At 35.7% G+C, this 26,367-nt stretch overlaps 1 protein-coding gene across 1 annotated transcript in view; it reads left to right on the top strand.

The window, feature by feature from the left end:
* Positions 1–26,367, top strand: part of SEMA3D (semaphorin 3D) — a 202,616-nt gene that overhangs the window by 115,268 nt on the left and 60,981 nt on the right. Inside the window, exons 4-7 of the mRNA XM_070424159.1 lie at positions 1,347–1,409; positions 11,316–11,435; positions 16,054–16,147; positions 18,725–18,853. Coding sequence (XP_070280260.1) covers positions 1,347–1,409; positions 11,316–11,435; positions 16,054–16,147; positions 18,725–18,853 — 406 coding nt within the window. The remainder of the gene's footprint in view (positions 1–1,346; positions 1,410–11,315; positions 11,436–16,053; positions 16,148–18,724; positions 18,854–26,367) is intronic.

Here is a 26,367-nt window from a genome sequence, read left to right as displayed (position 1 = left end):
GTTAATTCCAGGTTTAACAAGTTTCTTTCAGGGCATTCCCTCGGGATATTTTCCTTTTCCTCATCTATTAAAATGTTTTCTGTTAACACTGGTGAGAAACATAATAAAGGTTTGTCAGGAACTCTTGGAACATTGAAAGCAATTCAGAGCTTGCTTTTCTTGTTTCTTCTTGCCTATAGCTTAACACAGATCCTTTCTTTCTGTAAGCTAATGGAGTGCTGTGTCTGTCTGTTTAAACCTTATTTTGCAAAAGAACTTCCTGACATTATTTTCAGTTTGTTTAAAAATAAAACAAAATAAAAACAAACAAACCTCTTTTGATACATTCAAGACTGTTAAAATATGATTAAAAGCTACCAAGCAAGAAGTTTGCTGCCCTTGTTCTTATTTGCCCAATAATATTTATGTGCCCTGATGGGGAATTGAACCCTCAATCCTTCAGTGCACAGAAGACATTCCAACCAACTGAGCCACACTGTGGGCCTTGCCCAATAATATTTATTATGTAGTGGCTGGGACCCCCTCCCCCCTGCAAGTTCAGGAGACAGTTTGGGTCACATTTTGGCTCTGCTGGTGAACTAGTTTTGTGGCCTTTGACATGTTATTTCGTGGCTGTATGAATACCTTTTCTGACCTGAAAATGGAAAGCAAGTACAGCTATTTCATAGGGTCATTGTGAGATTTAAATAAGATGATGCATATAAAATCCTTAGCTTAGTGACAGTTGCATGTGAGCTCCATATATGTTAAATAGGGTGGGGCAAAAGTAGATTCACTGTTGTGAGTATGCAAAACAGTTTTTTCCTTGTATTATTATCTATTAATTTTTTATTATTTTTCATACAAACAATTATAAATTGACTTTGCCACACCCTGTATTGTCAACAGACTCACACTGGTTTTTGACATGGAGTGAGTCATAATGTATGCTTGTGACAAAGGGCTCTTGTCCGCACTTCATTGCACATGTTTATAATGCACCACTCTGAGTAAACACAGAAAAACAGGGTAAAAAATAGAATCTCTTACTTAAACAAATGCTAATCTGAAATCCTGTTGACACTGCAATAAGAACTTATGGCTTTATCAACATAGCTTACCTATTAATAAGTGCATGTAAAAATAAATAAAATAAACAAGAGTGGATGGTTCTATATATATATATATTTTGGAGAAATTTTTAGGGTGACTTTGGAAAATATTTAAATTTTAAACTTCTTACATCATATCTAACAATATGTTCTTGGATTGATATTCATTATTTAAATTCACAGGCTCACTTCCCTAATTAGAATTGTGGGGTGTCTTAGATATTCGATTCTAACAAAACTTAAAATGTTTTCCAGATTTATTGGCCGGCTGCAAAGGAGCGGGTGGAATTATGTAAATTAGCTGGGAAAGATGCCAATGTAAGTATGAGATTTTAAAGAATATCTTTGTTAAACTGGTACTGATATGATAACAAATATTTATATTGGGTTTTATGAATTAATGATATTAGTGTCCTATTTTAAAGGCTACACTAACTTATTCTGTGTAAAGATTTTGGTATAAAATATTTCTACCTTGCCAAAAGGAATGATGTTACTCTCAGAAATTTAGAACTACTACACTTTCTATAGTGTTAATTCTGAATATTGTTATTTTTCTCACACAAAAATCTCAGATCCCTATCAAAATATTAAAAAATAAACCATCAGAAACGATTGTATTTCTAGGATTATATATTTTTCATTTATATGCATGCATTTTGTGACTGTATACAAAGCTTTCAGCTTTAGCATTACAAACATGCAATTAATAATTTAATTTAGGTTAACATTAAAGTTACAAAATCTAGCAGGATTCTTTCAAAACTTGGCATATAGAGATATTAAGAAAGATTGGTTGAAAATGAATGACAACATTCTGGAATGAAAACTAGAAATATTTTACTCTAAAATTTACTAAAGCACAATTATATCAAATAACTTTTAAGGATAAATTGTGGGGTCCTAATATAAACTTCTAGCCTAAGCTGCCTTAAGGACCAGCGAAAAGCCTTAGATCAGTGTGACTAACCTAAGCATGTTTGGGGTGACCTCTCTGGATTGCCTTTGCATTGTCCAAGTTGTCCTGCATGCTCCCCCAAAGTCTTGCCTGTTTTATCTCCAGCGATGACTGCAGTGCTGTGGCTCTGGCTGCCTCTTCTCATCTGAGTGCTCTGATTCAGGCCAGATGCTCTGTGTTCTGCCCTGACTTCTTGCACTGTGGTGATAGGGAGAATTGCTCTCTTTTTTTTGGCAAATAAATCACTTCCTGAATGTAACTCAAGATGATAAGAGCTTCTAACTTTGGGCAGAAAAATGGACATCTTGAGGCTTCTTTTGCAACATCCTCTAATGTTGCCTGTAACCACAATAACACAGGAGTATTAAGCAGAGCAATGTCTTAATATTTAATAACAAATAGTGTGTGTTATATGAAAGCATAATTATATTTTAAAACTCTCACTTTATTAATGTGATATAAGAAATGTAATAGGACACATCATGGTGCCCAATGAATGGAGGGGAAGGTTAGAAGACTAAGAATCTGAGACAACAAATTTGTTCACTTATTTGGACAGTCATTTATTCAACTTATATTTGTTAAGAGCCTGAATATGTGCATAAATATATGTATGAAATTGATCAAGGATCTGCTGTCATTCATGGAGCTTTCAGTATAATGAGGGATACAGATATTACTCAACTGATCTTACACACTGTCACAGCACTGCAAAATAGAATTATCAAAACTAAACAAAGAAAGTTTTAATTATGCCTGACTAGGTATTCAGTCAGTATTAAATGTGACCTTTTCAGACACATTTATGTTAGCAGAACTGTATCAGGGATTGTTAGCATCAAATGCAATAGGGAACAGTTTTTGTGTTTATTTCATCAGAAATTAAAGAGCTAAAGCTGTCTTAGAATATATTTTTCTTTCTCCCATGTCTCTCTCTCTCCACCCTGTTCAACATCCCAACTGCAAGCAAGTGCCTAGGTCTGCAAAAGATTTGATACTTTATGACCTCATGGGGAGAGGGGGGGGAACGATGCTTTGCTTATGAGAGTTTCCAAATTATTTTGAATAATTTGGAAGTTTTCTTGTGGAGTAGATGAGGGATAAACACTCAAGGTCAGTCAGTGAAGGTTTTAATTGTGACTGTGTTCCCATTTCAGGATGTTCACCAATTCTAGTTATACAGTAACTCAGTTGCCCCTATTACTAAGTTAAAGCAAATGGTGATAAATTTTTCTGAAGGTAGCATCCTAGAATATATAGGACCCAGCATAAGAAAACCACTCTTCCATTTCAGTTGTATTGGGAGCTTAGTAATAACCTCTAACCTTTAAGCACACCTCCTGCCAACCCAGGATTAGAGATTTGGGGAGTTTTGCTCATTTTGCTGAAGTCTATAAAGTTTGCTGTTGAATCATGTAGGGATAATACAAGCCTTTGTCTCCTTTTCAATTTGTCCCTTTAAAATAATATTACATTAGAGTTACTAAGAATAGCTTACACTTTTATAGAGTAAAATGTTCTGAGAGTACCATGTTCTGAGAGTTGTTTATAACGCTTTCTATTTATAATCTCATTTAATCCTTATGACTATATGGTATGCTAGATTTTATTATTATTTCTCATTTTCTAGACGAGAAGACTGAGGCCAGAAAAATTAAATGACTTGCCCGGTATCACATATCTAGTAAATAGTGAAGCCAGGAATTGAACCCAGAAGTCTGGCCCCACAATCTGTGCTTTTACACCACACTATAGCCCACACATTAAGTCTGTGCTTTATGCCTGAGGTCTGAAACCTGTATTATCTCTCCAGTCATTTCTCTTCAGTGTCACCATAACATAGATCCTCATTCTTCAGCATTGCAGAGATGTCTGCCAGCAGAAAACTGAGACAAGTGTGGGGTTTTATTGACATTTTTTACTACCTTTGGCATTGCCCTCTCTTTTCCCTTCTCTCTAGTAATTTTTACCTACTTCCCCAGAGTGTGTTTAGGATTAACAAGTGTTTGGAAAGACTATGCCTTTACACAAAGGTACCATATAACTGAAAAACAGTGAATTATTTACCATAATGAGAGTTCACTAATTGGGGTGGTGAGAGAGTAGAAGATGTGGAAATAAAAAAGAACTATTCCACCTTCTTGAACACAGTTCCCAGATTAATCCAGGGAAGGAAAGGGATGACAGGAAACTGTTCGGTCGTACTTTGTTTCTGCTTAGAATATTTTTCAAAAGAGAGTCACTAAAGAAGTGCCTTTAGTCCTGATGATGAAGAGTGGGGTAAACGGGTCACTCCAGGCAAAGAACGCACAGGGTGCAATCAGCCTGGCCTCAATCCGTTCACCGCGGAGACACAACCTGTCAATAGAGCCATGACATAGAGTTCAAGGCTCTTGCTTCTCCACAGTCCTGTGATTACATTTTTTTCAGAATATCTGAAAGTAAAACAAAGTGTTCATTGTAGGAAGCTTGCAAATTATATAGAAATCATCTGTAAATAGTTCCTCCCCCATGAACATTACCCAGAGGTAGCTGGTGACATTTTGATGTTTATTCTTCTATCTTATCTATTTACTATTTCAGAATGAAATCATTGTTTACATAGCCCCTTAAAACACTTTTTTTTTTCACTTCACAGACTGCCACGAGCATTTTCCCATGTCATTAAATTCCTTTTTATAACACTACTTTTAATAGCTATACCGCATTCCTCTATATATTATTTCATCAATCCCCTATTGTTAGAAGTTTGGTATAAATCCAGTTTTAATTATTGTGAATGATGCTGCACATGAAAAACCTCATATAAAAATATTGTGAACATCTTTGACTATTGAGTAGAATTACTGCTGAAAGGATATAAAATTTTTTATACACTTTGCAAAATGACCCTCCGGAAAGTTTCTGCCTCTTGTGCTTTAACCAGCAGTGATGCTCATGAGAGAGTGTATTTCCCATACCCCTGTTAATATTGGATACAGCATATAGTTAACATTTAATACTGATACATAAATGAATAAAATAAACACATTAAATATTTGCCAAAAAATATGAAGCTATTTTTATTGTTTCAGCTTGAATTTTTTTATTACCATTAAACCTAAATATTTTATATAGTTTTAAAATTAGAATTTATTTTTTGGAATGGCATATCCCTACAATTTGTTCATTTTTTAATTTTAGCATGTTTTTTTTCCTTGCTGATTATTTACAGATTTTCAATATTTCCAGCTATATATAACTATATTTATAATAAAATATATTATTACACTGTGATCTACTTATGTAAAACATATTCTTTCCAAGTTGTTTTATTTGATATAGTCTTTTAAATGTTTAAGTAAGCATCTCTCTTTTTTTTTTCTTTAACATGTTACCTTTGCCCTCCTACCACAACTGGGTTTAGCGGTGTAGAAATCTCCACTGTTAAATCTTCCATTTTTAAGAGAGAAATGTGATATTTGGATTTTCATGTATTTATTTTGAAACGTTAAAATATTTTCAAAGCTATAAGACCTACACAGATATCTCTGCAGAGTAGATTCTACTCGAGGTCTGCTAGACAAAACCAACATGCAGCAGTGACAGGCATGTGATGAACGATCAAAAATGTTTGATGTCCAAGCCAGTTTGGCTCAGTGGATAGAGCGTCAGCCTGAGGACGGAAGGGTCCCGGGTTCAATTCCTGTCAAGGGCACATACCTCAGTTGCAAGCTCGATCCTGGGCCCTGGTAGGAGCCAATGTGGGAGGCAATGAATCCATATGTCTCTCTCACATGTATGTTTCTTTCTCTGTCTTTCCTCCCTTCCATTCTCTCTATAAATAAATGGAAAAATATCCTTAGGTGAGAATTAACAACAACAACAACAAAAGGTTTGATGACCACAATATTCTGAAAAGTAAACTAAAAACAGAAATAGACCAGATTCCTAAGTCATGAGAGTCTTTCCCTATGTAACCTAAATAAGTTAAAATTAACAATTTATAAGTCACTTATCAGAATTACATATAAAGTTGTATTGGATTTAATTGGACTATATCTAAGTCTAGAGAATTACATGCACTTCTGTTTCACTAATACAGGGTGTGTCCCCCAAAATGTATACAAACTTTAAGAGCTGCTGGCTCAGTTTTGAAAGTAAAATGTATTTTAATAAACACTGCCTTTGTAATTATTCAAAGTGTGGGTATGTGCTTTTTTGAGACACCCTACATTTTTCCAGCTATTTAGGCAGAGGCTAAAATTCCAAGTGTTAATACATAAAGTAAAACATATTTGTCTTTTCTCCAACTACTAACTCAGCTTTATATTTGTTTTAGAAATCACCTAAGAAAACGTTTTATTATTAGTTATATAAATGTGTAGATACATGTGAGAGGTAAAATATTGAAACAAATATTACTCGAGAGAATTTTTAAAAGTTGATAACTTGTTTTCTCTCTTTCTCTTCATCTCTCTCTCTTCCACTGTGGGGAGGAGGTAGGTAGGAAGGGGAGTAGGTAGAAGGAATGAGGGAAGGAAGGAGAAATTCAATACATTCCCAAGGATGAGTATATTACCCAGTGAATTGAATTGTTTGGTCACATGCAGCAACCCTGCCATTGTGGGCAATAGCTGACAAATTAGCCAGCTTTCAGGGAAAGTTGAAAAAGCTGCTTCTCAAAGTTATCTTTCTTCATGCCTCACAGAATTATGCTACCATTAATAGCCACACTGCGGGTCACTAAGTGAATTAAATCGAGTTAATTATTGCTTGTGCTATTTAAACAAAACTTTGGAAGCTCTGTGCATAAAAAGAAAAAAAAAAAACCACAATCTTTGAAACAAAAAATAAGTTACAAATTAAAAGGGAAATCACTGTAAAGTTTTTGCCTCACATCACTGGTTTGGCTGAAATGTCCACCCAGGCAATTTTGAATTACAAAACCTTATCTTTCAGGATCTCCGTTTCCCAGGTTTCTTGCCTTCTGGCAGCCAGTTCCTTTTCATTGCCTCCAGGCTGCTTAGGGAACTGCCCTCAATCAACTTCAGTACAAAAAAAGTTTGCGCAGAGCTGACTTTTTTTGGAAACGATGTCCTGTAAATCAGGACCCATCCGTACATTGCCCTATTCCACATCAGCCCAGTCTGAGAGAGGGGAGGCATTTCATACATAAATCCTTGCTAATAGTTTACCAAGTCAGAAACTAGCATAATAGGTTAATTTCCTGGGCTGAGTGCATTTTAATAAACTACTCCTGGAAAAGTCAAAATATGCGTCTTGGCCCATGGGACTCGGTTGGGTCTAGTTCTGTGCACCGAAAGGATGCTGACTGGATTCCCCGTCAGGGCACATACCCAGGCTTCATTTTCCATTCCTGATTGGGGTGTGTTCAGGAGGAAACGTGTGGATATTTCTCACATCGATGTTTCTCTCTTCCTCTTTCTCTCTTTTCCTCTCTCATAAAAACATTATTATTATTATTTTTTTAAGTTAAAGGATGTGAAATGTTTTTGGTGTGATTTTGAGCTTTTTCTTTATAATTGCTAAAACTATTTCTCTTTCCTTTTAAGTAATTGTTTATTGATTTTTAGAGGAAGAGAGAAAAACAGAAAGAGAGAGAGAGAGAGAGAGAGAGAGAGAGAAACATCGATGTGAGAGCACATCAATAGTCTGACTCCTGCACGCCCCCTACTGGGGATGGAGCCTGCATCCAGGACATGTGCCCTTGACCAGGATGGAACCAGCAGCCTCCTGGTGCATGGAAAGATGCCCAACCAACTGAGCCACACTGGCCAGGGCTAAAATTTTATCTCTTATGTGTATAAAACTTCACTCTGGGCCTTATTTGCCTTTGTAAACAGTGCTGTGTCTCTCAGAGTCCTTAATCTTTCTGACTCCATAATTTATAAGCTAGAAAGGGAATTGTTTTATTCCTTTATACAAATATTTAGTTCAGAATCTTGTAAAATTAATGTTTTATTCATCTTCGGCTACTAAAACAAAACACTGTAAACTGGGCGGCTTAAAGAACAGACATTTATTTCCTCCAGTTCTGGAGGCTGAGAAGGTCAAGATGAAGGTGCCAGCTGATTGGGCTCCTGGTGAAAGTCTCTTCAAATTGCAGATGGCCATCTTCCTGTTGTATCTTCACAAAGCAGAGAGTGAGAGAGAAAGCTCCCCAGTCTCTTCTGAATCCCATCCTAAGGATCCTATTCTCTTGAATAGCAGACACAGCTATTCACTCTAAAATCAAAAGAGCCACAGGGATATTGATCCTTAGGATAGGGCAATGAGAGTAGGTCATTGCGGATTATCTTAAATGGATTATCTCCCAAAGGCCCCATCTCCGTATGTCCTCGTACCATCACACTGGGGAGTTAGGGTTTCAACCTATGAATTTTTGGAAGACACAGATGTTCAGTCCATAACAATTACCTTTTAACTATAAGATTATTTGGTAAAATTGAGCTTTTGAAAAAAAATGATGAAATAACTAGCAGTGAGTCAATCCTGCCTCACTCCAGCCATATAATTCTACTCTTGCCCTCCCTGTGTGCTAGTCCTTGTGTAGCTCTCACCCTTGCATGGATCTGTTTATAGGGGTAAAGACAAAGAGATAACAGTCCCTTCAGTGAGCATTAGTGAACAAAATAAAGAGATATTAAAACCTCTTACCCTAGCAATGAAGCCACATTACAGTTTATCTCGTGATCCATACACATTTACTCATATTACTGTGTACCCATTGTTTGTTCAAAACCATTCATATGGCATATTTGCTGAGTTAGGTTTTTAATTGAGCTTGCCTAACATGATGCTAAGAAACATGAAGCTGGTTTCCTACAGTGCCTTTTTGCAAATGGAAAATAAGTTCTCCTCATCAGACACCTTGGCGTGAAGGTGAAAAAAATTCTTATTTGTTAAATAAGACTATATGCCAGAAAATTGTCTTAATGAATGTAAAATGTTCAGTTTTTAGGAATCTACATATAATAAATACAGGAGAACATATACTAAATACATGAAATTATCCAAGACAATAAACACGTCCATAGTGTTATTTGCACATCCTTAGATGTAAACTCTCTCTCTCTCTCTCTCTCTCTCTCTCTCTCTCTCTGTGTCTGTCTCTTTTTTTTTTTCCAGCATGCAATCTAAGCAACCACATTCAGTTATCCTGCTCCTATTAGAGAGGCTGCCTCTTCCTACCCAATAAAGAAACAAACACCTGTTACTTGTGTAGCTGAGGGACTATTATTGTCCTTTCACGTAGTCTTAAGCAACTGTGTTGTTTATAAGGAAGCAGAGAACAGAAGACTCAGTGCGTTTACTGTAACATTCTTTTGTGATGAAATGTGCAGATTTTATTAACTGGGATCTACAAATTCTGGAGACATAAAATTGCCAGGGTAGCTGAATGGGTACTAGGAACTCTATCACAGCATGCAGACAATATTGATATTGATATTTAACATACAGCAATAATAAGCAACTATTAAATATTATATTATTAATTTAAACCATATAACAATTTTATGAATAAGCGGTTGTTTGCCTTTTTAAAAATGTATTTAATTCTAAAAACCTTCCTACCAGTCCAGTGAGGTCATTGGTGAGGTGTGTGTGTGTGTGTGTGTGTGTGTATGTGTGTGTCTGTGTGTGTGTTTTAATTTCTTCCTACCAACCCCCAAAACAACAGTGCCATAAGCCAGTGCCTGACTGGTAAAGAACCGATGGCATCCAGATAAGGATAATGAACCTCTGTGGTTCCATAGGTTTCCCACTTAGTAAATTCTTGCCCATCTCTTGGATAGAGTCAATCTAGAATACAAGCATGTTATAGCCCAGTGTTTTCTCTTTGGGTCCAGGAATCATGAAGCCATAATGAAGAAATTGTTTCCAGTAATTTTGTAATGATAAGAAGTCACTTTGGGAGATAAATTGAAAATTATACATAATAACAAAAATGACTAAAAAATTGAGTATTTAAAAGTAACAGGGGCATGGAAAATAATTGTTATAAAGATAATGAAAATATAAAGAAATATTTTGGGGCCTAAGCATATGCAAAATAATTAGAAAGGTAAAAATTTCTTTAAAATTTGGACTTTGTATAAAAATATTCATGGAAAAATAAAAGACATTCTTGGAATAAGCAGAAATTAGTCTGAGTATTGAAGGCTCTGTAATATTGAAAATAAATGGAAATAGTCTGGCCGGCATGGCTCAGTGGTTGAGCTATGACCTATGAACCAGGAGGTACCACTTTGATTCCCAGTCAGGGCACATGCGGGTTGTGGATTCGGTCCCCTTTGTGGGTCATGCAGGAAGAAGCTGATCAATGGTTCTCTCTCATCATTGATGTTTCTATCTTTCTCTTTCTCCTTCTCTCTTCCTCACTGCAATCAATATATATACTAGAGGCCCGGTACACGAAATTTGCACACAAGTAGGGTCCCTAGCCCTGACCGGCGATCAGGGCCGATCTGTGGGGTGACCAGCGGGGCAATTGTGGGGCCTCTGCAGGCACCCGCCTTGGCCGGCATGGCACCGCCTGCTCTTCAGCCCTGTTCCGTCGCCACCGCTGGTTGCCTCCCTCTACAGGGCAACTGGTGGGACGATCGGGTGGCCCCACTGGCACCCACCTTGGCTGGCCTGGGGCCTGCAGGCTGGGGCAGCTCCTGCATTGAGCGTCTTCCCCCTGTCATAGCAATTGGTCAGTTGTTCCACTGTTTGGTCGATTTGCATATTAGACTTTTATTATATAGGATATATATATATATATGAAGAAAATAAATGGAAATAAAATGGTAGGGCATTCCAGCCAATAAAAATGGAACACATATATAGGAATACAGATCTGTGTGCAGTGTAGCTGAGACAGTTTATGTTGCAAACAGCAGAATCTATATAGTGAACATCAGAACATGATGAGTTTTGATCTCTAGGTAATTCTTGAAAAAAAGTATGGATACCTCATTAATATTCTATGTATATTTATTCTACAGACCCCATTAAGTATCACTGTAGAGATGTGCATTCTGGCACCCTGATAATTTCAAACCTTTAAAATTTCAAAAAGTTTCAAAGTCAATCATTTAAGCTAATTTCTAATTTGTTTTACCTTCTTGCTAAGTCAGGTGTCTAAACATTTATCATAAATCTTTTTCATTTCCCCTTTTTTTTGATGATTTATCTACTTGAAAAGCAGGTGGCATGAATGATCATCTTTTAAAAACTTGAATTGTATGCTAATGCTTTTATTTTTTTATTCCCAATAGACAGAATGTGCAAATCTTATTCGAGTCCTTCAACCCTATAATAAAACTCACATTTATGTGTGCGGAACTGGAGCATTCCATCCAATATGTGGATATATTGATCTTGGAGTCTACAAGGAGGTAATATAATGAAATTGCTTGAAAACAATTTATTGTAATACTTTATTATGAAACATGGAGTCATATAATTTGTGTATGGTATAAGAACTCATGTTCCCAACCACTTTATGGATTGCCATTTTGATTATATACTTTATCTATCTAATAAAAATTGTTTTATTAAAAGTTTTTTTTAGTGAGATGATCAAAATTAATAGTTCAAAATATTGAAAGTGCATGTTTTCTATGGGCTCTATGTATGTCTTCATTTTCTCTTGAGGTTTTTTTACAACTAGATCTGTTTTGTATGTTGCTATTGGTAAAAATCCATTTCCCACAAGACTTTGCAATGGAATTGTATCTTTTAAGAAATTTCATTTTTCCCATCCAACAAATGTGACCTGTTATGTTTATAATGGCAGACATTAAGTACAGAAAATATAATGATTTTCTAATAACTGTATAGATAGTCATATTAGCACTATAGATAGTAATATTAGCACACTGAACCCATTATTTCTGCTGGACCAAATTGACATAGTGGAAATAAAGTATACATTAATTAGGAGTAATGTATAGCAGCTCTCTCGGAGCATTTCAATAAATGAGAAACATGCAGATTTCAGAAATGTAATTAATTACTAATCTATCAGAAGTTTTTTGTGTGTCATGGATTATACCACACATTTTACATGAATTGTTTTCTTAGAATTTCACAACACTCGTAATGAAGTTAGTATCTTTATCACTTCTAATTTATAAGTTATGAAAAACTGAGTCTCAATGGAATTAAATAACATGGCCAAGATCACCCAACTAATAAATGCTCTAGCAAAGAACTCAACCAAAGCACTCAATCTCTAGACCAACTTGCACAACTGTGCTTTTGGAACGTGTATCCTTGTATAGGTTGATGGTTGCACTGTCATCTTTATGTTTATGTATATACTTCTTGTGAGTAACCACGCATATTTGCAGAATTGGCTTCATGATTGATATTAAAGTCTGAGTTTATGGAACAGGTTTCTTTATATTGATTTAACTGATTCATGCAGAAATCAAATTCACAACTGTGGCTGGATAAACTTTCCTCTCTAACCAACTTGTCTAACCAGCCCAGACTCAACTGTTTGAAAATAAAGCAACCCTGATAGTTAAATCTCTGAACCACTAGGAGACTTGGCAACTTGAATCCATCATTCTTTGTTGCTTGTGTAATGTTCTCTTGGCTAGCTTTGATGAAGGATAATGTATAATGGTAGCTCACAGCACAGGGTGTAATTATATGAGATAGCCCCACAGTTTGGATATGTTTTGAGGCCTGAGGCTAAAGGCCAAACTCACAACCTGCTGAGGGATGCAAAGAGTGTTCTTTAGCTCCTAAAAGTCACAAGTGCTGAAAAGGAATTTAGATGGAGCTAATTATTTAGCTTCAGACTGTCAAGAAGCCCAGGGGCAGTGAAATTTACAAGTTCTTTGAGAATAAGAGAATTATGAGTGCACAGGCGTATGGAGCCTTGTGAGTTTGCTGCTGGTCAGGAGTACAGGTAATTGTAGTCAGCCCTGCTTGAAGATTGTTAACTTTGTGAATGAATTATTAGTCCTAGGAATTCATTGTTCCTCCAGAGGGAATTTACAAGGCTCTTCCATTTTCAAAATAGACAAGGTTGCTCTGGAGGTGACTGAGAAGAGGGAACTAATATATAACAGGGATGAAGAAGAGAAGTATGGGTAATCCCCTTTCTGGAGACTCCTGTTCAGTGCGGCTGGGGCAATGGGCAGAAGGGTCAAAAAGCTCAAATGAATCCCAGATTTCTGCGTTTGGCAGTGAGTTGGAGAGTGGTGTTATTTACTGAGGTGAGAGTAGTAACAAGTTTGTGGGGAGACTGGTGAGTTAGTTTTGTACGTACTGCATTTGAGAAATGGTCAGTAGGTCATGCCAGTGGGAAGTTGGATCTGGATTTCAGGACAGAAGTCAGGGCTGCTGTCAACAACTAATCATTGGAGCTCGAGGACCCAGAGTTTGAATTATGGCTGCAGTCACTTACCAGCTCCATGGTCTTGTGCACACTGCATAAGCTTTCCAAGCTTCTGTTTATTCAGCAAAATGATGATAGTAATACTAACTACCTCACAGAGTAATTTTGAGGACAAAATGAGAAAATTATAGTATAGGCTTTGGCATAGCACTTGCTTCATTCCAGCCACTTAATACTCAGCCGTAATAGCCCACAGAAACACAGAAAGGTACAAAAGCAAGGATTTCAAAAGTATTGTATTAATATCTGCTAAATATATATATATATAATGTACATATACATATACATGTATTCTGCAAACCTTGGAGTGCCTGATAGCTGTTAAATAATTATATTGGAAGTAAATTCTATTTTCCTTCTCCTGATGCAAATCTCATCTTTAAATGAGAAAAATATTGATAAAAACTTTGCCTAGTTGTGATGATTAAAGATTTCCTATCACTCTTGCTTTGTTTCAACAATATTTTAGTGTGCAGCCTCAATAGATGCTTTTTGCAAAAATAATTAGATTAAGGAATTAAATGGAGAAAAAATTCTTATGAAGTTGAAACTGTCTCAAAAGTTAGAGCGCCATGTAAAGTAGTCAGTCTATCTGAGGCAGCCCATTTAATCAGCCATTATTTTTTACATCATCTTCCTGTTGGTGTCCTTGACTCTGGCCAGGGAAACTTGCTTCCCCACTGTCTCCTTTCTCCAGGAGATTATAAGGGAGGCCTTGTCCTCGGCCTGCACAAATACCCATTTTACGGGCTTATCTTGAGAATTTAATGAAATGTTGCATTATGAAAACAGAAGTTTGTACAATTATAAGGGAGTATTTAGTACTTTGCGTCAACTGTGACATTCTCTCAGATATTTTCTTAGTTTTTTTTTTTTTAGCCTTTCACTCTGATCTTCTGCCACAGCAGGATTCAGCTTACTTTCCCCCTTTACAATATCCTATTATAGGCTTTAGAGTCAACACTTCTGTTTGATCTGTAAAGAATAGTGTTCCCTTAACAATATTTAAACACACTTAAGAACCACTATCTACAGGTGTGTTTTTTCTGACATACCTTTAGCCTCATCCACAGTTGGAAAGCAGCCCTAAATGTATTCGCACTAGACCTTTTTTCCATGCCTGGTCTCTGCTCTCATAGCTTGCCATTAGCTGACCTGTTCTAATTAAACATCCTTGGGCTTGATCATGTTACATGGTCACTGTGAGGCTACTATAAATTGATTTCAACACATTTTAAGTTCATGAGTTTGAATTCTGAGACTATATTAGTTAAAAGCATGAACTTTGGAGACAACGCGAGTTCTAACTACTGCTTTAATTCTTACTAGCTATGTGATGCTGAAGAAGGTAATTAATTCCTCTATCCTCAATATTTCTCTTGTAAAATTGGAATTATCAGAGTAGCTTCATTATTAGGCTTATGGCATGGATTCACTGAGACAACATACATAAAGTTTCTGGCCCATGGTTAGTACCTACTGACTGTTAGGAACCTTACTATTTAGTATTAAAATGCATTTACTTGGAACTGTAGGTTAACAATTGTTAATCATGCTATTTAAATTACTATTGCTATTTTTTTAAAGGCAATAGCTACTGTTGGTCTTGTTCATAAGAAAAACATCTGACATGGCAGATAATATAATAAATAATCCAGTTCCTCAATCCCTTTTGTTTCATTGCTTGCTTTCTAGAGAAGTAGCACTGAATGGTCCTTTTTTATGACATGTATGTGTGCTCTGATATAACTCTGTAGCTACACCATCTAGAGAGAATGTCTGAAATGCTGGATTTCTCTAGTGCCTAGGCAGGGTGAGTCATCAGCCCTTTTGCTGTAGGGTAGTGTTGTCATTGTTATGAACCACTCAAGCTCATGGGACTATATTCATTATACATTCATATTTTTCTTGGAAAGTCCAACTTAAGATGTTATTTTTTTTCCTGAATATTAAAATATGCCAATGTCATTCAGTGTCTGTGGCCACTATTGTACAAATAGATGTTTCAGCCAAAATAACTATGTGGCTTTTAATGTGTACAGTGTTTTCATAACAGTGAAAATACTGTAACAGGATATTTTTTGCCCACATGCATCAACAGCTATGAAAATGAACTTCCTACCTTAAAACATTTTATGTCACTAAAATTACAAAGTACAACAAGGCTTAAGTAATTTGGAATAGTTGCAGATGCTTAGGTAAATAGACCATAATAGCTATGGAAGTATAAATATTATAGTAAATTTATCTCATAGATGAGGAAATTGGCTTGCTAAGTTCAACAAATTACTTATTAGACTTAAGAAATATGTGTGTTTGATGGTGATATTGATAATGATAGTGGTCCAGACTACATAAATTTATGAGCATATTAGTACTTCTGACAGAAAAATTCATTCCGTATTATTATTATTACTTTGGGCAAACAGAGACCAAAACATGGAGATTGAGTCTTGCCAGTAATAACATTTGCTACAGAGTTAAGGAGCACAGCATGATGCACATGCTGTATATGCTCAATCAGTTTTTGTTGAATTAATGAGTTAGATATTAGTTCTTATCTCCTATGTTCTTGCTGATTCTGACATTTCTCATAACAGGAAGTTATGTTCAAACTAGACACACACAATTTGGAATCTGGCAGACTGAAATGTCCTTTTGATCCTCAACAGCCTTTTGCTTCAGTAATGACAGGTAAGATCAATGACAGACAGTTCTTGCTTTAGGTGTTTTAAAAAGGTATGTGTAGATTAAACTACATTTTTATATTGAGTCAAAGATTATTTTGGAGTCTTCCGCTGACCATAGTGTTTTAGTGCCAAATCTCTCTATATTTAGCATCCTTATCAATAAAGTGAGGTCTCAGCCATCCTTACTGTCTACACAGTTATGTTTACATGAACTTCTGCTTGAATTCTTTTTAATGCAAATCACACACACTCACTTGTTCTTAAATTTTACACTTCAATGTCTCAGATTATCTTTGCTAAGCTGTGTCCCCATAAATTTAGCAATTCCTTAAACATAATATGATGAAAATGTTAAGACTTAAGTGGAAGGATTAATGATAAGACATAAGTGGATAAATTAATAAAATAAATTAATCAAATTATAGAGTACAGATAATAGAATACCTGTTATTCCCATTTCACATGCTAATAAAAATTTCACATGTTCACTAATTTTTATTAGCATGTTCAGTCTTCTCTAGCTTTGTATACATCTTAAGTTTTCTTATGAGAAGACTCTTCTGTTTAAAAAGCGCCGTGCTGTGTGGTCTGAAGTCTACTCTGAGGAATGTCGGCACAACATTTCAACCATTATAAGAACTCCTTTTGTCTTGGTTTAGTTCGTGACTTTATTCTCTTTTTATTTAGCTTGTCTATCAAATGTTTGAATAGTCTCTGCGAGTGAAGCACCATGACATTTTAATTTTCACTTAGTGAGAACTGGTGAACTCCCTTTGAAGTGAAAGCTTGTGTTTTTGTGTGTTTTGAAAATCGTGACTAATGTTCAGTCATTATCCTAAAAAAATGAGATAGATGATTTGTGATTCTAATCTGTCAAGAAGGGTTAACACACCCTTAATAAAAAACAATAGATGGTAGGCATCAGTGACCCCTCTTAAGACTCTCTAAGTAATTTAAATACAAGGAAGACAGTTTTAAAGCCTGGATCTACAGATTCAGTTTTGGAGTTGAAACATAATATTTTTTTCTGACAAAAATGTTCAAATAGTTAAAATTTTGTTTGAAGGTAATAATTTGTTTCCTTTACTCTTACCAAACTTTTCCCACAATGACTTCGTTGATGTTGGTTTCTTTGTACTTTTGTTTTTAAAAATTTTCCACCAAATGAAATGTTTCCATTTACCACATATTTTAAGGAAATGTTTTAAGAGATGGAAGCAGTGCCATATGTACATTTACATTATTTACTGGATTTCTCTATTTTGTGCTTTTTTTTATTAAGGTTGAGTGTTGTGTCAATTAGTTTAGTAAAAATGCATTTAGATGGATATAATCAGAGGATTTAGAAAGTATTTGAATCACTTATACAAAAGCAAAATTTAAATATATGTTTGTGAGGAAAATTGGTCTTCAGTGATAAAACAATGTCTTTATTGTTCTTTCATTTAGACATTTAAAAAAATCTAAATTTTCTGTAGAGATTGGCCATTTTTAATTTTGGTCTATTAAGGTTAACCCAAAGTAGTTGACTATGAATATTTCTTGCAGTAGCTTAGCTCTCAAAAAGGCAACACATTCTACTATAGGGATAGCATTCTTTTCTGCTACCTTCCTCCACCCCGCCAATGTGATAATAATCATTGGGGAACCCTCCTCTTCCCCCCCCCCCCGACCCCCGCCAATCCTTTTCTTTATGCCTCCCCCACCCCCATCTCCCTTTACTCTCTTCCCCTTCCTGTCATCTTTTTCTCTCCTTCCTGTCTCCTTTTCCTCTTCCTCCTTCTATCTTCCCACCAACCTTTCCCCTCTCAGCCTCTTTCTTCTTCCCTAGCCCCATTTCTCTTTCCCGTCCTTCTACCCCTCCCCTTCCTTCTCCTCCCCTCTCCTTCCCTCCCCTCCCCAACCCTCCCCTCTTCTCTCCTCTCCTCTCCTCTCTTCTCCTCTCCTCTCCTCTCCCCTCTCTCTCATAAAACATGGATATCCACTTTACATAAATAACAGGACAAAGAAGTTTGGTATGCAGTAATAGCAACATCATTCCCTTCTTTCCCCTTTCAGGAATTCCTGTTTATCAGAACTATTAGAGACATGACTAGCTACAAGGAATGTGAAATGTTATAATTACAAAGAATGACTTCAGTGCTGAAAGCTCCCTTTCAGCAGAGATTAGGCAAAGAAAAGTTGTGGTCATTGAGGTTGTGTCTGTTAAGTAAATACTAATTATGCAATCCATTCCTCATTATGGCATTTACTTTTTAATATTTCTTTGTGTTGTTACAATGAGAAACTCCTAATTATAATATACCATTGAATTATTTGTGAGAAGGACGGAAGAGCTAATTTATAAGAGAAGCCAATACATGTACAGTTCTTAAAGCATCAGATTACCAATGTTTATGGAGTTATCTTTTCTTTAAGCAAATTTTTCAAAATCTGAATGTGAAATTTATGAATTATAGCCCCAATATATTCTGATGTTAAGCAATAAACATCTTTGGTTTCATGCTGTGAAATTAGTATATTGTAAATAGTACTGCTGGTAAACTCTTAGAAGTCTTATGTATTCTTTTCTCCCACCCAGATGAATACCTCTACTCTGGAACAGCTTCTGATTTCCTTGGCAAAGATACTGCATTCACGCGGTCCCTTGGGCCTACTCAAGACCACCATTACATCAGAACTGACATTTCAGAGCACTACTGGCTCAATGGTTAGTGATTTTCTCACTTTTGATTGTTTTGCCTTGCTTTTGGAAAGATAAGAAAGTCATTATTATTCATTCAGATGTGTTTTGGGATAAGCAATTTAGTTCAACATTTTAAAATAAGTTTGAAATAAATTCTCACAAAGTTATACATGTTATATATATAATAATAATAATAACTGACATTTATTGAGCGTGTGCTGTTGTCCTTGACATTTCTATGTTCTAATTGATTTTTTAATATTCTTAATGACCTATGAGGTATTATTACAAATTTTTAAAGATGAGATAGAGAGAAGTTGAATAATTTGGTCAAGATCTTACAACTTGTAAGCTGCAGAGCTAGGCTACAAGATAGCAATCTTTCTCCTATAGTCTTTTGATGACTAAGTCAAATTCTGTTTATGAGCAAATTAGAAAGGGGTTAGATTATAATGCTAACTTCTTTTGTTTAAAGATAATTTATGTTTTGGATAAGACATCTCCCTCCAAAATTTTAAGCATATTGATATTGACATTAGTTTGATTTCTTTTTTGTTTGGGGGTCATACAGTATTCCAAGTTTTCAATAAGACAAACAAATTCCTCAAAAAAAAAAAAAAAAGAAAGAAAAAAGAAAGAAAAGAAAAAGCAACAACAAAACAAAGACTAAATATATTTATTTAATTTAAGGAAAAATGCAGGGTTTTTTTTTTCCTACTGCCTTGCAACAAGTCAGGATTTATCGTTAATGTTTTCTAATCAACATAGGACTTTATTCCGCTGCATAGCAGAATAACATAACATTGCTATTTAAGCAGGATTCCCACCATAAATATTGGGTTTTAGTGGAGGAGGCCAGGGTAGAGACTTCCTAGGGGCTATCTCTCTATCTCTCCATGTCATTTAAGGAATGACAATATAAACAAAAGGGAAAAACATTTCTTTAGTCAAAACTTCCAGATCCATTTGTTTACACAACAATGTCAATTTCATTGACCAAAATAGAACCCATTAATAGGTAACATAAATTTAGAATATCCCCAATTAAGTGATTTCTTAACACTCATGCAAGGCAGGACTATCTTCTTGAGCCTTGTGAGGTTTTGTGGAAATACTTAATTGAGAGGAACTCCATAGATTTTACCAAAAGAAAATTTAGTCATCTGCTTGGTAACAAGATATACTTAAGGCTTTAAAGTGAAATGTAGATTGTATTTTCCAGTCTTGGAATGGCAAATATCATTATATTGCCATTTAAAAGATTATTCCATTCTTTTCCTTAACTGTGACAAATCCACAAAGAAGTCTGAATACTGCTAGAACAATAAATATAGGAGATATTTATTCAACTATTATTTGCCTAGCAGATTTGTTCTTCAGGCCATGTGGAAAGCATGGCAAAAGTAGAAAGCCTTTGAGTTGGTTGAACATTTTGTCACTTCTTGACCTTTTGGCTAAGATCAAGTGAGTTGGTTGAACAAACAACATTTAATAAACAACATTTGAGGGCCTATGGCATACTACCGGCTATTCTATACACTGGGCCTGAAAAGATTATGCAGGAGGGTTGCTAACCTCATGCATGACAAATGCCTGAGGCATAAGAGAGTGGGATATGAAACTAGAAAGCTGTAAATATCCAGAAACTGATGAGAAGTTATCTATCTTTTAATTTATATTTTATCTTTTTGAGGGATAGTTGACAAGTAACATTATATTAGTTGCAGTATATAGCATAATGATTCCATATTTGTATATATTATAAATTGATCACCACAGTAAATGTAGCAACATCCATCACCAGACATAGTTAACAATTTTTTTTTCTTGTCATGGGAACTTTAAGATGTATTTTCTTAGCAACTTTAAAATATGTAGTACAATATTATTAACTATAGTCACCATGCTATATTTTACATCCCCAAAGCTCATTTATTTTTAACTGGAAGGTTGTTTCTTTTGACCCCCTGCCCCATTCCCTGATATTAGTTAGAGGATCAGATCTTTGTTTTTCATGAAGGTAACTGACAATAGCATGAGGGGAAGACTAAAGGAGAATGAGAACAGAAAAAGATAAGAGACCATCGCACAAAAGCAGAAAATAAGGATGGAATAGGAACAAAGGTAGTGGCAGTGCAGGTGGACATGAGAATATACAGGAATAAATATTAGAAATTGAAGATATTTGTTTGGGAATAGAAGAATTTGAGGGAGATTTCAGGATAACATTTTGGATGCTGGGGAAAAATTGCAATTGAATCATCAGAAAGGAAGAAATTGAAGGTAGGAGAAAATATATACCACAGAAGTTCTCAATGGATTGAATGTAGGCAAATAAATGATTAAGACTGAGGGAGAACATTTATGGTTCTAGAGCATTTATGGCAGATTTCTTAGTGGTTAGTGCCATATGACCTGATTTGCCTGGATGTTTCCAGTTTTAACCTGTTCTTTAACTCTCAAATGTGCCCCAGTTTAGATAAAAATTATAGCTCTGTTTATGTGTAATTTAGTTGCTTAGGTTTAAATACTTACCATCACTTATTTGTGGCCTTGGTCAAATCTTTCTTCGTCTGAAAATTTGGAATAATAAAAGTATTCACAGGGTGCTGAATTCTGTGAAATTGTTTCTTGTGTTCTAGTGTTTCCTAAAACTATATTTCCAGCTTTTTCTTAGAACTGATTGCCCTTAAAAACATTTATTTGGATATCTTATATTTTTGTCTCAGATTAGAAGAAATGGTTGTTTAATATGGGAGTAAAGATATCTAAGCCTTAGCCTTGATTATACTACAAAAGTGCTTTGAAACTTTTACAAGTTGTTTAGTGATCCTTTGAGTTTCCTCATATATATAGATAGGTAGATAGATAGAGATGTAGAAATAGGTATATAAGAGACTATTGTATCTAAAATCTAAAATATTATGAGTCTAACTTTAAAATGACCATGTTTTCCCTTTGTAACCTATCCTTCACTTCCAGTTTCCTGATTTTTAGCTGCCTTAACTTTCTTAATTTCATCCACCCAGTTACCTTGAAATTATCTTTGATTCCTTCCTCTCCTTCACCCTTTATCTAATCTTTTGCTAAGGACCTTTACTTCCTTCAAAATATCGATTGACCTTGTTTTTTCCATTGCCATCATCTTCCTATAGGTCTCTATCACCTTATCTCTGGTTTATTGCCATTATTTTATTGTTTTTTACATCATTTTGGTCCAGCCGGAGTCAGTCAGTGTGAGCATTAAGTCAGAGGTTTGCTAAGGGACAAGCAGGCTGGAATCAGAAGAGCACAGTGAGTCCTTCAAGAGACCCAGTTAGCTTCTCGGTCCATGGAAACTAGGACAGAGCAAGGGAGAAATTACACAAACATTATGAAATTCTTATGATGAGGACGTACCTGACATGCTAAGGCTAAAAAGATCGGCTTGCTTAGGGAGAGTTTCTGTCCTCAGTTCTGAGAAGTGGCCATTTTTCAGTTGTAGTCAGCCTAGGTCCAAAGACAGGTCAGTGGGGTCATCAGCTAGTGTCAGGAGTGGTGGGGACAAAGCACAGTGATTGTTAGAGGAGCTGTGCTGATTATTGGGAATGAGTGTTATCTCAGACATTATCTTATTCAACCTCATGCTCCACAAATTGAGACTCAGTGTGAAGAAGGGATATGTCCAGGTCTCCTAAGTACCAGACCCATCCTTCCATTACGATACCAACTTCTGACAAGAGCGGCATATCAGGTCTCCTGAATTTGGAAGCTTGACTCCTATTTTGGTAGCAGTTATGGGGCTACCAAACGCTCAGTTTCTTCCTTAGCACTGGACCTAACACAGTTAATGACACAGCCTAATTACTCTAAAGCTGCACTAACCAATATGGTAGACACTAGCCACATGTGAAATTAATTAAAATTAAATAAATTTAAAATTCGGTTTCCTAGTCACATTGGTTATATGTAAAGCGCTCAATAATCAGATGGGCTAGGGGCTACCTTATTGGATAGCACAGATATAAGGCATTTTCATCATCATGGACATTTCTATTAAACAGCTGTGGTGGAAAGTATATTGTTTATTAATGATGTACAAGAGCCCACAATAGCATACTGCAACATATGTGTAAATTTTCTTTACTATTCATTTGGCATTTAGATGTAAAACTCAATCCTGGGTCTAATAAAATTATTGTCAGGTTGAAAGATCTGACAGATATTTGATATTTCAAATAATAGCATCAATGTCTAATGTATTTCTTCTTATATATTATTACATTACTAGAGGCCCAATGCATGAAATTTGTGCAAGAGCCTTGGCCCTGGCCCCCGCCTGCGGCCCCCGCCCACTGTCGCCAAGCCAGGGGCCTCTGCTGCCTTTCCCTTGGCCCCGCCTGCTGTGGCTTTGTCTGTAAGGAAGGACGCCTGGAAGGACATCCAGTCTAATTAGCATATTACGCTTTTATTATTATAGATTGTACTATTTCCCTTTAAGATATTATTTTCTCTTAAATTTTGCTTTCCATACTTTCATTTGCAATTTAAAATCCTACTTTTTGCATGTCTGTGATGATGTAAACTCTCATAAAGGTAAACTGATATTATGTTAAGATGAAATGAAATTTAAGAATTAAATTAAATTTGCAATTGAGTATTTTAGCTATTAAGATGCAGATTTTAAGTAATTAACCTTTTAAAAATATGATACTAAATGAATCTTTAATAAGTCCATTTTTATTACTGAACCTCATAGGGAGTTTAAAATCCTTGATGCATGTGTGTGCCATATTTTGTTCTTTGCCCTGCCTGGAATTAACCAGTGTGATAGCAGTTAAGCTCTGCACTTACTATTAGTGGAGAAATGTGTGGATGGCCTTTCTCCGTTGCTTATGGGAGTGGGGTTCTTTGGGTACCACTGGAATAAGCATTTCTGGAGACCCCTCCGGAGGATGAGGTGTGGTAGAAAGCTTTATTTTCGTGGAATTAAATCCCTTGGTTTGCAAAGTCCCATTTTCCTTAAACCAGTCCTGAAAGAGGTGCAGCTGGGGATTCAGCAGAGCTAAAAGCAAAGCCAGTGTTCAGAGTTTCTGTTCCATGTAGAGTTGGGTCCTACACAGCATCAGACTAGTTCTAATCCATCAGTCCATTGTGTGGGGTCCACATGGCCCTGAGCCATGTGGGCAAATACAGGGGACACAGCCCCTACAACAAGAGAGCCAGGAGCCCAGCATTCAAGAGAGAGAACTTGGTTTAGGAGCTTATGTATCTTAAATCTTTCCACGCTTGCAGTGGCCAACCCTACTCTGGTCATTGATCTGCTCCCTATATCATCCAGACCTTACTTGGCATGTGTCTGCTATCCAGTCTCTTCTCCCAGCGATCTTCCAGGAACAGACTAGTGGCTTTGCAGCTTCCTGGTAAAGTTGCACAAATGGCGTGCCTATAAACTTTGGCCTTCCCTTTGCTCCTTTCCAGTACATTCATAGCTGGGTTATTTATAATGGTATCATTACTAATCCAAGGATCCTTGTCAGAATTGCTCGATGACTTTGTCTAACCCAGTTCCAAAAGACTTAAGTATGAGTCCTGATGCCTTCTTTGAGAAGCTAATCTGCCTATTAAATACCTAACAGAATAAAACACAAAGGTGACATGGAAATACTATGGGGAGTTCTAGATGAAGACTTAGGTGATTCCACATTTTTTTCTCTCTCAACTTTACCTTAGAACATGCCAATAACTAGGAATATAGATACAAGTTAGGTGGCCACTCAAGCACAGTGGAGTTTTTATGAGAATTTTAGGAAAAAACTGAAGTATGGAAAATGAAAACAAATAATGACACCTCAGTTGCATGTTTTTGTTTCCTTCCATGAAGTAAAGGAGAACTTTTGTTTTAATTTTGCATTTTTAACATATGGAGGCAGTTTTTATTTGCAGTTTCTTTGGGAATACTCTGTTGGCTATAAATTCTCCTTCCACACAAAAGAATAACATTTTTTTTTTTTAGAAAAAAGGTGTTGCGAGAAGTAAAAGAAAGTAAGAAAGTCATTATACATTGTCATTGTGTAGGTGAGCTCATCTGGGTGAGAGGTTCAGAGGGAGAAATGAAAGCGATGTGTACTGCAGGCCCTGTGGATTTATTCCATCTTCACTTGGCAGTGACTCTTGGTATCATGCTAAAGTTCATTTGTGAAAATGCATGAGTACGAACTCCACCCCTATTAGGACATGTGTTTCAAATGCCAAAGGGGGAAAATGTGGTATAATAGAGCCCAGGTGTCTATTGGCATAATTTTATATTATTTAATTCAGCAACAGTGCATGTCATATACTGATTACATGATACTTATTTTTACCCAGATTAGGCAGCATGTCAGGAAAGTTTCTATCAAGAAATACTAGCATCAATGTTCTAAGACAGGACCTCAATTGAATCTGCAAAAAAGAAACTCTTTATTCTTGAAACATGTGTGTACTTTTAACTCATAAATATGCATATTGTTTAAATCACAGAAGAGAGTACTATTTGATACTCTTTTCCCCTAATTAGATTTCTTCATTTAGTAAACATTTGGCTTTAAACACTTCTACCATTCAACTTTCTTACAGTACTCCAAAACAATTTTCTTATAGTACTAGAAAAATAATCAACATTCAAAAGAGCGTTCAATAAAACCAGTAAAACTAAAAGTCACTGAATAGACACAATAAAACCATCTGTTATATATAAAATGGCCATCTACATGTGTGACTCTTAATCTTATATGCTTATAAGAATCACCTATAAGGTTTTATTTATTTTTGTATATAACTACATTTTAAAAATACACATGCCAGTACAACTGGAGATTTTCATCCAGGGTCCGGGCATTGAATTGAGACATCTGCAAATTGAAAAAAGTTCTATAGATGATTATTAATGTCTAGTCTGTGTATATGGGAGCCCGTAGTTGGTTGTCTTTTCTCTGCCTATATTGTCTCAACCCCCTTTTAAGTCATTGGAAACATCAAGACAGGCCTTCTTAGCCATATATCTTGGCCATATGTTACTATTTCCTTAATCTCGATTGTAATTGGTTTGAAGTGAAGAGTTAGTTTTATTAATTTTTTACATTCTTTGATTCTACCAGTTTTCTTGTTCTAAGTGCCTTGTACAGAATAGTAATTAAAAATCGTTTTTGTTTTCATGAATGTGCTGAAATCTTAATACTGCATTTGTAGGAAAATTTATTGCCACAAAGAGTTTTGTTTTTTTAAAGAAACATAATGTATTTAAGTAAAAAATGAGAAGTGTTCATTTGTCACAACAAAAGAACTTTTACTTTGCTCAGGAATTCAAAACCAAGTGTTTGTAATTTATCAATAATTTAAAAGATGGGTCGGAGGGGAAAAAATCATAAAACCTTGAGTGGAATTGTTAATGGAACTTGCTAATTTAAGATTAATTAGAAAAGGAAATTTAAAGCATCCTACATAGTTTTCTAAAATTAACTTTTATATAACCTAGGATCACATGAAAGTGAGATTATCAGGAGCATAGGAATCCATTG

The sequence above is a fragment of the Myotis yumanensis genome, unplaced genomic scaffold (assembly GCF_028538775.1).
Source record: "Myotis yumanensis isolate MYYU_CA2020_CCGP unplaced genomic scaffold, mMyoYum1.0.hap1 SCAF_9, whole genome shotgun sequence".
In the NCBI taxonomy this organism is placed as follows: Eukaryota; Metazoa; Chordata; class Mammalia; order Chiroptera; family Vespertilionidae; genus Myotis; species Myotis yumanensis.
This window is presented reverse-complemented; position numbering and strand designations above follow the sequence as displayed.